This window comes from Lepidochelys kempii, chromosome 9 (assembly GCF_965140265.1).
Source record: "Lepidochelys kempii isolate rLepKem1 chromosome 9, rLepKem1.hap2, whole genome shotgun sequence".
Lineage (NCBI taxonomy): Eukaryota > Metazoa > Chordata > Testudines > Cheloniidae > Lepidochelys > Lepidochelys kempii.
The window spans coordinates 85,374,644-85,387,260 of record NC_133264.1 but is presented as its reverse complement, the minus strand read 5'-3'; the positions used below and the strand labels follow the sequence as shown (position 1 = coordinate 85,387,260).

The 12,617-nt window shown below is 45.0% G+C and overlaps 1 protein-coding gene across 1 annotated transcript in view; it reads right to left on the bottom strand.

Moving 5' to 3' along the window:
- LOC140917759 (synaptotagmin-like protein 2) overlaps positions 1-12,617 on the bottom strand; it is a 69,335-nt gene that overhangs the window by 41,513 nt on the left and 15,205 nt on the right. The window contains exon 2 of the mRNA XM_073361243.1: positions 3,503-4,061. Within this exon, the coding sequence (XP_073217344.1) occupies positions 3,503-3,603 (101 nt within the window). The 5' untranslated portion in view covers positions 3,604-4,061. The remainder of the gene's footprint in view (positions 1-3,502; positions 4,062-12,617) is intronic.

Here is a 12,617-nt window from a genome sequence, read left to right as displayed (position 1 = left end):
AAAAACCCTTATCTTCCTGCTCCAGGACTTGAGATAAAGGAGAATCTCCTTAGCTCTTAACAGTATAGTGCCCATGACACACAGATGAGCAGTTGTGATCCCATCCACTAGCAGGCTTTGAGGGATATGCACTAGCCAGTTCATTACAGTATCAAACAGCTGCACTCCCTCATTATTAATGCAGCAAGTAGCCGAATCATGCGGCAGGAGTTTGAAACCATTCCCCTGCCAGCTGAAAGAGGAAAGTTAGTAAAAGGCACTCCTACTTGGATAATATCAACGAATGACAAACACAAAGATCACAGCACCTGTGTCCTTCTTCATGATACTTTTATAACTTCCTGCCCACAGAGTGGGCAATTTACCTGCCTAGTGCTACAAAGGTTAGGTCAGAACAGCAAGAAAATTAAGATAGCTTCATGCATTAACTGGACAGGAAATCACAGTGAAGGGTACATGGGGAACATGGGTCTTCAGCTGTCCCCACATATGCAAATCCAAGCTGGAGGCACTGGTCACTGCATTTTGGCAGTTTGCTTTGGGGGAGCCTGTTTAGGGTAGGTTTTACAGGCTCTGCACTTTTCTTTTACCTTTGTCTGTCAATCCCACAAGTATCTTTCATGAGCTCCAGAACGTCTTGAGTCAAATGCATCCCCCGTTGAAGTTACACACGAGGGATTAATTTGGCCCCTCAACGTCCTCTCTGGACAGCTCTTTTTCTCCTGGCCACCACACCAAGCAGATTTTTGGAATACAAGTACTTAGCTGTTCTTCCTGAGCACTCCTCTGTACTTTAACTGGCCTTGGCACACCCAGCTGACTTTTTTGGCACCCCAGCTAGTAAGTTTTTTGTTTGCTAACCTGTACATTTACAGGACAGAAACTTTGCCGAGTTAGCTGGCTCTACCTCCCGGTATTCAATACAATTCAAGGAAAAGGTTTCCCAACCCTATGGAGATTGCTGAGGGTGCCAGAGGAAAAAGAGCCACCAAGATCAAATTACCAACAACGGGGGGTGTTAAAAACCCAGAGGATACCGATACAAAGATATGAAGGGTCAAATTTGACCTCTTGTTTCAGAGCAGGTGTGGTGGGTAGAGGGTGCAGACCCTACTTGCTGCAGTACGTTGCTTCCTAACAAAATGTCATTAGAATTTAGTGCTTCTGTCAATATTACAGACTCCCTATTATCCCCTAACCATCAGCACAGCTAGCAGAGTTCCCCAGCACTAGGGATATACCTGGGTTCTCCTACATTGCTACTTTTCCTGCAACAAATCCAGGGAAGGGTAATGCTTTATCCAAACTCGAAGAGTTGGGAGCTCACATCCAAAATTCCCATCAGGTAGGAGGAGAGGGACAAGGGCCACAAACTCAGAGAACAGCCCAGATCACCCCTCTGAAGGGCCTTGCCCTGCATTTAGTTAGCTGGCCTCTCACTCCACCCTGTAGTATAAAGCAGAGTCCATTGAGAGTGGAATCCTCTGGACTCAGTGCTAATATGTCCCCTGAAAGCCTGTGGATCCCAGAACACAAGGAGTAGCATGCTTGGGAGAACACACAATATTAAATTCACCGCTCCCCCACTTAGGATCTAGGGCATTTTGTGGCCTAATTTCCATTCCTTTTCTCCCCCACTTTGGTACATACAATGGAGAAAATTTTGGACCAAGGACTAGTAGAGAAGTAATAGTACATAAAAACTAGGAGATGTATTCTGAATTCACTGACAGTAGTGGAAATCCACCGTATCGCCTCTGACTTTACTCAGCTTCTCCCAACTACCAGAGATTTGCTCAAAAGCAGGTCAGACAGTGAAATCAACCATGGACATCCCCTACAGAAAAGCACTGAACCAGGTCAATTGTATTAGAGTAGGGCCCACGAATATCACCACAGTTAAAAATCTGTTACTCTTTCCAAACTAAAGGAGTACTTGTGGCACCTTAGAGACTAACCAATTTATTTGAGCATGAGCTTTCGTGAGCTACAGCTCACTTCATCGGATGCATACCGTGGAAACAGACTAACACGGCTGTTACTCTGAAACCTTTCCAAACTAAGACCTTATGCACTGGGAGTTTAAATGTGCATAAAAAAACCCCCACCACCACTGCAAATGGAAACGTTGCCAAATTTTAGCAAAGAAAGAAAGAATACCACAAACTAAACAACATGGCCAATTTATTTTGCATTTTAGGAGGGCAATCATGATATTAAAACCATAATTTGGATTAGTGCCAACCGTGGCTTTTGCAGTCACATGTTCTTTCTGTCTAGATCCTAGTCTACACTAGAAAAGTATGTGTTAGTATATTCCCTTCAACTCTCCTCATGCAGATGCAGCTTATGCCAGAAAAAAATTGCATTTGGTATTGCTTACACTGGTTCCCTGCACAAATGATGCTAGGCTGGTATAACAGCCTCTACACTAGAGCTTCTGCCAGTATAGAATCACAGTGAAAACAAAAATCACAACCCTATCCAAGATTGCTATGCTAGAAAAAGATTAGACTGGACTCCAGTCATGCTTTCTGACATTCCCACCCCACCATCATCTGGTCTCTGGAGCAAATTTCCTCTAGCTGGAGGGCAGGACATACAAAGGCTCCTCAGAGGCTGCTGTAGAAGTGCTACCCACCCATCATCCTAGACGGTATGTCTTGCCCTCATGATGGGCACAGGCTTTTCTGACTCAGCAAAATATCAAAAGGTCATATCACTAGTGTAAACTGGCATAATTCCATTGACTTTCATAGAGGCAGGCTGGTTGCCCCAAATTTTTAAGCCTTGTGCTTATTGCCAGTCAGAATAGCTTAATGGCTGGTATTTTAGAAGTGGCAGCAGCAACAACTAACAAACCAGCCAGAATGCAAATGAAAAATCAAAACAGCAGAAGGATGGTGTTCTGGTTAGGGCATTGCAGATCTGGTGTCTCTTCCTGGTTCTGCCACAGCTCTGTGTGTAGCCTTGGACAAATCACTTAGCCTCTCTGCCTCAGCTCCCCGTCTATAAAATAGAGATCGTATATTGCCCTCCCTCACAGGGCTGCTGGGAGGATGTGGTCATTAATGTGCATTGGCACTCAGGTACCACAGTGAGAAGCATCATGGAAAAGCCTTGTAAGTGAACAAGATAGAGATTTAAACTTCCATTTAAATAAATCCTAGGAAACATCTACACTCCAAGGGGGAAGACTCACTTCAATTGCTGCTCCTGTATTTTCACTCCCATCACTCAAACATGACTCCAAGCATGTGAGAGTTATTGTTAGAATCAGAAACAGTTGTGCCCAGCTCTTCTGGTGGCCACAGCAGCGTGGTAGAAAAGGCAAGAGGGGAAATAGAAGGATTCTTCACGCTCTGACAGTGAATGGGGGAAAAAAGAACCACTGTAGCCTACAGTCCTCACACATGCACACTGCTGGGAAGTGGGGTGGTGGGGAGATCCTAGGCTGATGAGCCTCACAGATCAGCATTTGTGTGCACTCAAGCTCTCTTACCTGATACGATCACTGTCTTTTTTCTTCAACTCTGCATCTCTCTGCAGAACCTTCATAAGCTTCTCATACTCCTCTTCTGTCAGAAAGCTTAGGTCCAGCATCTTTTCTGTAATGATCTCAAGCCAGCTGGAGCACCAACAGACCAGACCCTATTTGAGAGCCGATTGTGAGGGTGCCATCAGCAGCTCCCTGAGCAGAGGGGCTCAGTGTGCCAAACAGTATTAGAGCTTGAAAGCATGGCTTGGAGGGAAGTTGCATTAAGATTTTGACTCGTACTTCAAGGCACTAAGCAGTTCTCTGGCATGGTTTTCTATACAGAATGCCTGCTTGTGCCAAGAGAAAAAAAAAACCCGCAAAACCTCTCTCCACAGTTATGTTCCTTCCTTTGCCTCACACACAGTCAATCAAATATCCAAATATAGAGATGAGAGCTTCCCACTGGCTTTAGCTGCCTCAGAAGGGATGAAGGACCGACTCCGACATTAGACATCAATCACCAGAACTTCTAGCATGTGTCCTCCTCAGTATAGAAGTCATCTCAAGAGCAGTTCAATTGTCCCTGCAAAGAAATAGCACAGAGATGCCTTTATAGATAAACATGACATATGGTGACTGAATGTGTACATTCGGGGTGTTTATTTGTTCTTAAGCACAAGTCCCATAGCAAGCTGTTCTGTCTTTCTTCCCATCTCTGACAGCTCTCGATACGGTATCAGTCTAACCATGACACAAGCTTATTTTAGTCAGCTTCATGGGAACTGGTAAACAGCTTCCCTAGCAAACTGCTTCTAAAACAAACAGGTAAGAAACACAGGCAAGGTATTAATTCACATCACCTCCATTTCCCCACCTGTAGAAGGAGGTGAATGTCAGACACTTAAGAGATCCAAAAAATGGTTTGTAAGTGCTAACTGTTATCGCTGGTTAATCTACAAAAAGAACCTTAATGCTGCTCATTTAGTAATGTGTGTGCAGGTCTCCTTACACTGCATTTGTATTTGCTATTCAAACAGTAGGATTCTTAAATCATTCTGTGGTCCAGCAGGCACTGAGCACAGAAGTGGGGAGGGAGAGCAGATCACATATTGCTCTGTTACAGTGTGCCCCACGCTCTAGCCAATTTGAGGGTAAAGAGGTCCCTGATCACCTGTAGAGGGAGTTACCTCCAGGTTCTTTCAAATGGAAGGTCACTATGAAGCAGCAGTAAGGGAAATTAAAGGTGGTCTCCAGGTAGTGATGAAAGATGCTCGGTAGATATTACCTCCAGCACAGAATCACCTGCTTTGCACACATGAAAAAAACAAAAACCTGTCTATCCATGGAATATGGTGATTTCTACTCTAGTCCTTTAACGTGCTTTATATTTAAACAGGCAGCTCACAGAACCACATGGAACAAGAGCACTTTTCCCAGTGTTGCCAACCCTTGCGATTTGATCATGAATTTTGTGATATTTGTCATTTCTTAAAGCCTCAGCTTTTGAAGTCAGGTGCTAATGGGAGCAACTCAGCTGTCATTTAAAAGAAAAGGAAAAAAAAAAAAAGATTTCTAGCCCTCATGGTTAGAAAGAAAAACCTGGGGAGAAGAAAAAAAAAAAAAAGAAACGTAAAGGTTCAAAAGCCATAAAATGAACTCAAAAAGGTATTGTTTTTAAAATTCCCTGTCCTAAAAAAAACACACTCAATCTCATAATTTGGAGGGGAAGGGGGGAGAAAGAGGGCTGACTCAAGTTTTATGTATATTTGGGATTGCCAATACCGTTTTTGTCTGACCAACATCATATTTTCTTACCTGTGTTACCAGTAGCACTTTAGAGGATTAAAACAGAAATACTTCAAAAAAATTCACCATTTCTGCATGAAATGTACATTTAATCAGCAGCTTGGTATGAAACTGCACAGAACAATTTCATGTTTGTTTCCAGTCACTTTCCCCTACTGGTTCTCATGCACTATCACAATGATGAGTTTAACCAACATTTCCAGGACATGTTTAAGTTCAAATAAAATGCACCATGAAATATTTGTTACTCTTTATTTTGTCAAAACTTTTATTTAATTTTTAACAAAACCTGAAATTTCGGCCAAAATTACTTGAGAATCTCTCCAGCAATGACTCACGTTTACTCAGCAACCTAATAAACTACGAACAAAAAATTACCTACATATATAAACAAAGCATCTACTAGTTAAAGTGTCCTGTTTTACCCTCTGGAGATTGTATTTTAGTAAATTATTTCATTATGGTATAGGAGGTCAAAAAAGGAAGTTAAAGCCCACCACAAACAAACTGCCAACACCCTCTTTTTGGAAAACAGGTTTAAAAAAACCCCCAAACTACCTGAAGCGTTTACTGTGGAAAAGTTGTTTTGTTTTTAAATTGTGAGAAATCTCCACCTGCTGTTTAGGTAGCTGACTTCAATGCTGTTAAGCCATTGGGACCAGCCATGCAGAAGTAAACAGAAATTATTTGCATAGGAGCTAAGCAAAACTGTCACCTTTATGATTTTAGCCAAAGCATTTCTTGATGTTTGCTCTGCATATTACTACACCTCTGTTGCTGTGGACTCAGGCCTGAAACAGGAAAACCTGCAGTTATTCACCACAGTATTTTAAGATAAGGGCAATAGTGTGTAATTTGTTTACTAGTATCTAGAGGCGCAGTAAACAGGAATAAGATCAACTGACATCAACTGTATGTTATCAGGCAGGAACACTGCATTCTGTAACATATACCGCTTCCATAACATTTCTTACCATAGATGTCCTAGGTCTCATTTGTTCTCTCTCTCTCTCTCATTAAAATACTTTTCTATATTGGAAGTAGTCCTCTCTCCTCCCAAATCTGCTATGGGAGAAGGGTGACAATATGTTGTAATGTTCCCCTATTCAGTAACAACAAGGCCCATCCCTGCATTGATAAAGGGAACGTACTAGATGTTCAAAAGCATCTTTTACATCTAATTACCTTGATAGGAAAATCTCTGAAGGAGAACCTCCTAGAAAGATCAACACGAGGAAGGTTTGTTGTGCAGAGAAATCCAAAGAGGTCAAATTGGAATAGTCTGTTTCCAGGTCCACAGAAACCCCACAAGTTAAGTAGAGCGTGACCAACATGGAGGCGGCTATCTGATATGTCTACTGTCACACTCCTCCTTCCTTAGGGCCATCCTTCCAGGCTGGCTGCAACCTTCACTGCAGTAGCTTCTGTCTCAAGTTCAATGGAGCTGTGCCCATGTATACTAGCTGAGGATCTGGTCCAAAAATCAGCAATCTATTAACTTTCCTCCAATTAGCCCTGCTATCTCTTTGTAACCAATGGCACTGAGCAGACATAATTGGTATGCCCCACACACCAGCTCAAAATCCCAGGACCAAAAAAAAAAAAAAAGGGGGGGAGAGGCCAAACACCTAACTTTCTCTGAAGCATTTTTATGCTTAGAGGGTTAATAAACTGTTGTGACTTGAAGGGAATATATTTGTAATCTTAAGTGCCATGCTAAAGTACATTTAGATCCTCTATGGTCCTGGATCATGCTGGAGAGCTTTTAATTGCTCCTGTGCCTTTTGCGACTTGACTGTTTGCCGTGTGTTATAATTTGTATTGTGTATGCACAACTGAATTACCTCCACCCCGCCCTCCAGGCTAATCTGCTCAGAACTCAAATTACCAGTTTATTCAAGGGTTTGAACAAGGGTGTACAAATAACCACCTGTGTAAAGAAGGCTTAAGGGCTCAATTCTTACTCAGGGAAGTAGTCCAACAGACTACAAATAGAATTTGCAGGAATAAGGATTACTCACGCGCATAAGTGTTATAAGGCTAGACTCTAAAGTACTGTAAGCTATTACCTTCAAGTTATTTTACCTTTTCTTTACAGAGGAGCCTGCTTTCTTCTGGGATTTTTTTTTCTTTTAAATAAACCAGTTTGGGGGAAGACTTGTGTGAAAATGAAGCTCTTATTAGCCTAGTTATGCATGAAACCACTGCTCCTTTTGGAAAGTTGGCTACTAGAGGAGCTGCCTTCTTGTGTATGCTGCGCTCTTCAGCTATGCCAATGGGCTTCTTAAAGAAGTCTAATACAAGCCATTGAGATAAATGGTGCCAGAAGAAGACTGTTGCCAGTTAGCAGTTTACAGACATTTGTCACCTATAGATTATCTACAGGGCACTCCAGTCTCAGATCTCCTTTCACAGTGTACATCCTGTTTCTGAGTGTCGCATGTCTTCTTCCTCAACATTGGTATGTGCCGAGATTAACGATACCACACACTGCAGGCTAAGTGGATTCCATTTATTCTATGGTGCTCTGCATACGAAAGAGAAACTGAGCCAAATTAGAAGCTTTAATCTGCAAATTTGGTGGACAAATCCCATTTCAACAGCCACTGCTAATGCTGGCTGAATATTTGACAAGTCGATACCACACTATCACCTAGATCAGTGGTCTCCAACGTTTTTGGATCACGCACCCACATGGTGCCGCCAAAGAAAGAAGATGGGAAGACCTGCTGCAGGCGTGCAGAGCTGCCGCCGAAGAAAAAAAAGAACGGCAGAGTGCTGTCCAGCGGCGCTCCTTCTGCCACGCACCCCCTGGGATCCTCCGGTGCACTCCCTGGGGTGTGCGCACCCCACTTTGGAGACCACTGACCTAGATCAACACAGTCATCCAGATCTGGACCACACCACCTTACAGAACAAAAATGGGATATGGAACATATACAGTTTTCCATACCAATTCAATAAAGATATAGGAAAATGTCAGTTTAACAAAATAATCTCCATCCTTTGCCTAACACACAACAAAACCAGTAAAAGGAAATAATTGTCCCCTGCAAGACTATTCATGGCAAGGTGAACATAGCAGCATGCTGCAGAGGTCACCTATTCTAGCCTCCCCCCACTACCAAATAACCCGTGACAATGTAACAGAATTACAGACTGTAGTGCACCGAGAGGTAAGCACTTCACAACACATCCATCAGTTGAGATATACCTGGTAGGCTGGGACAAAAACAAGGAAATTGCACCATATTTAAAAGCAGAAGCAATAGTAGCAATTAGCAATACACGTTTGGAAAAGGAAGACATTTGGAAGACTCAATTTGCTTTCATCAGCAGAATTGAAGAAAAAGCCAACCTGTTACTGATAGAAAAAGACCACTTTCTTTAAAGGAGGCAATCTTGAAAACCCATATAAAAGGCTCTAACCATTAAGGACTCGGCCGATGTCCACAGATGTCAATGGAAGTCTTGATAGTGCCATCAGTGGGTATTGGATTGGCCCTAACTGAATTGTTCGATTTCAGCGAAGCAAGATTTGCAGTCCAAGGCAAAACTTCCATTGACTTCAATGGGGCAGAGTTTCACCCTTAGAAGAGATAAGCTCACAAAGACCCATTTCAGGCTCCACCATTGTTGGCAGACATGGAACAGTTCATGGAACATATTACTATTTGTGAAGATCCCAGGCCAGATTCTTTGCTGGTGTAACTCCACTGACTTCAGTAAAATTCTGCCAGCAGAGCCCATAGCCCTCTCGTGGAATTGAGCCCACAAAGACACAGGAGTTCCAGATGGGGCTCTGAAACAGGTGCAAGGCTACCCTTACCCAAGAGAGTCCTGATTGTATTAGTTAGAATTACCACTTCATTCAACAAATCAACCAGAAGACAGACAGGACAACTTGGGAGTGTTTGTCAGGACAAGCTTGAGACACTAACAGGGAGCGAGCTGGGACTGGGAGTTGCTGGCTCTTCCCTAACCCCAGCTGGGCTGTCCTGCACCGTCACATAGCCACACTACTCAAAAAGGGGCATGAGAAATAATGTGTTTTCCATGGTGACAAGAAGCCACAAGGACAACGTGTTTCCAGGATTGCGTCCTCAGCGAGCAACAGCAGGGAATAAAGAGGAACTCAGCACATTCAGGGATGCCCAGATGACACCATTATTACCAACTTGCTGGTTTGTTTCACTGTACTTTGTTCAGCATTTGCACATACAGTTGCACAGACAAAATGGAGCATAGGTATCTTAAAATGAACTGTACAGTGCAGATACAAAGAGCTGCAGAGGGAGAAAGAAAGTAAGTAATAAAGGGAAGGGATTGGGGCTGAGAAGTGAAAGTTCTCAGATGAGATTTAAAATTGAAATGAAAAGAACATGAAGAGGAGACGGGAAGACTGTTAAAAGTGGCCGGCGCTGCACAGAAGAAGGCTCTCACACCACAACTGAAGAGGACACAGTTGGTAGGTAACAGAAGCTGGGAGGGTGGTTACAACAGAGTCTACAGAGAGCAAGAGGTTTTTGCAAATGCAAACAGGCTCCTGAGCTGCCAGGGGAAGCAGAACCTCAGTCAGAGCAACCCTTGGAATCTAAGGGTATGTCTACACTACGAAAGAAGGTTGAATTTATAGAAGTCGATTTTTAGAAAGCGATTTTATACAGTCGATTGTGTGTGTCCCCACTAAGAGCATTAAGTCGGCGGAGTGCATACCAAGGCTAGTGTTGACTTTCGGAGAGTTGCCCTGTGGGTAGCTATCCCACAGTTCCCACAATCTCCGCCGCCCATTGGATTTCTGGGTTAAGCTCCCAATGCCTGATGGGGCAAAAACATTGTCGCGGGTGGTTTTGGGTACGTGTCATCAGTCACCCCTCCCTCCATGAAAGCAAAGGCAGACAATCGTTTTGCGCCTCTTTTCCGTGCAGGCGCCATACTGCTTTCAGCAGACGGTGGAGTAGGGCTGCTAACCGTCATCATTGACCCACCGCTTCTGCTGCCACTCTGCTCTTGTCTCGATAGCGAATTTCTCCAAGTTGTCTCTCATGGGTGCCCGCTTCCGCTGCAACTCTGCTCTCCTGCTCTCATGAATCCACCTTGCTGGATATCAGCCACCGCTTCCGCTGCCACTCTGCTCTCCTAGTGGTCTTGCAGGGCCGTTTCCGCTGCAACTTTGCTCGGCTGCTCTTGTCTCGCCATAACACGGCAAGTGTGCAGCCCACTCAGCTGTTGTGTCCTGGCAGCAGACGGTGCAGTAGGTCTGCAAACCATCGTCACTGAACGACCGCTTCCGCTGCCACTCTGCTCTCCTGCAGACGCCATACCACAGCAAGCATGGAGCCCGCTCAGATCACCACGGCAGTTATGAGCATTGTAAACATCTTGTGCATTATCATGCAGTATATGCATAACCAGAACCCGCAAAAGCAGGTGAGGAGGCGATGGCAGCGTGGTGACAAGATGATGAGGACATGGACACAGACACAGACTTCTCTCAAAGCATGGACCCCGGCAATTTGGCCATCCTGGTGGCAATGGGGCAGGCTTATGCCGTGGACGCCGATTCTGGGCCCGTGAAACAAGCACAGACTGGTGCGACAGCATAGTGTTGTAGGTCTGGGATGATTCCCAGTCGCTGCGAAACTTTCGCATGCGTAAGGGCACTTCCATAGAACTTTGTGACTCGCTTTCCCCTGCCCTGAAGCACAAGAATACCAAGATGAGAGCAGCCCTCACAGTTCACAAGCGAGTGGTGGTAGCCCTCTGGAAGCTTGCAAAGCCAGACAGCTACCAGTCAGTCGGGAATCAATTTGGAGTGGACAAATCTACTGTGGGGGCTGCTGTGATCCAACTAATCAACGTAATTACTAAGCTGCTGCTATCAAGGGTAGCGAGTCTGGGAAATGTGCAGGTCATAGTGGATGACTTTGCTGCAATGGGATTCCCTAACTGTGGTGGGGCCATAGACGGAATGCGTATCCCTATCTTGGGACCGGACCACCAAGGCAGCCAGTACATAAACTGCAAGGGGTACTTTTCAATGGTGCTGCAAGCATTGGTGGATCACAAGGGACGTTTCACCAACATCAAAGTGGGGTGGCTGGGAAAGGTACATGACACTTGCATCTTCTGGAACTCTGGTCTGTTTGAACAGCTGCAGCAAGGGACTTACTTTCCAGACCAGAAAATAACCGTTGGGGATGTTGAAATGCCTACAGTTATCCTTGAGGACCCAGCCTACCCCTTAATGCCATGGCTCATGAAGCTGTACACAGGCAGCCTGGACAGTAGTCAGGAGCTGTTCAACTATAGGCTGAGCAAGTGCAGAATGGTGGTAAAATGTGCATTTGGACATTTAAAAGCACGCTGGTGCAGTTTACTGACTCGGTTAGACCTCAATGAAACCAATATTCCGATTGTTATTACTGCTTGCTGTGTGCTCCACAATCTCTGTGAGAGTAAGGGGGAAGACGTTTATGGCGGGGTGGGAAGTTGAGGCAAATCGCCTGGCCGCTGATTACATGCAGCCAGACACCAGGTTAGAAGAGCACAGCAGGGCGTGCTGCGCATCAGAGAAGCTTTGAAAACCAGTTTCATGGCTGACCAGGCTATGATGTGACAGTTCTATTTGTTTCTCCTTGATGAAAACCCACCCCCTTGGTTACTCTACTTCCCTGTAAGCCAACCGCCCTCCTCTCCCCCTTCCATCACCGGTTGCAGAGGCAATAAAGTCATTGTTGTTTCAAATTCATGCATTCTTTATTAATTCGTCACACAAATAGGGGGATAACTGCCAAGGTAGCCCGGGGGGCGGGGGGAAAGGGGGAGGAGGGAAGCACCTGGTGGGGTGGGGGAGGAGGGAAGGAGAAGGCCACACCGCACTTCTAAACTTCTTGAATGCCAGCCTTCTGCTGCTTGGGCAGTCCTCTGGGGTGGAGTGGTTGGGTGCCTGGGGGCCCCCCTGCCCCGCGTTCTTGGGCATCTGGGTGAGGAGGCTATGGAACTTGGGGAGGAGGGCGGTTGATTACACAGGGGCTGCAGTGGTGGTCTGAGCCTTTCCTGCACCTCAGCCATATGCCGTAGCATATCCGTTTGATCCTCCAGCAGCCTCAATATTGCATTCCGCCTCTTTTCATCATCCTACTGCCACCTCTTCTGTTGCTCCAGCCATCTATCCTCTCGTGTGTCCTTCCTGTCCTTGCGTTCATTTTGTGCTTTCCTGGACTCTGCCATTGCCTGCCTCCACGCATTCTGCTGGGCTCTTTCAGTTTGGGTGGACTTCATGAGCTCAGAGAACATTTCATCACGAGTGTGTTTTTTTCTCCTTCTTATC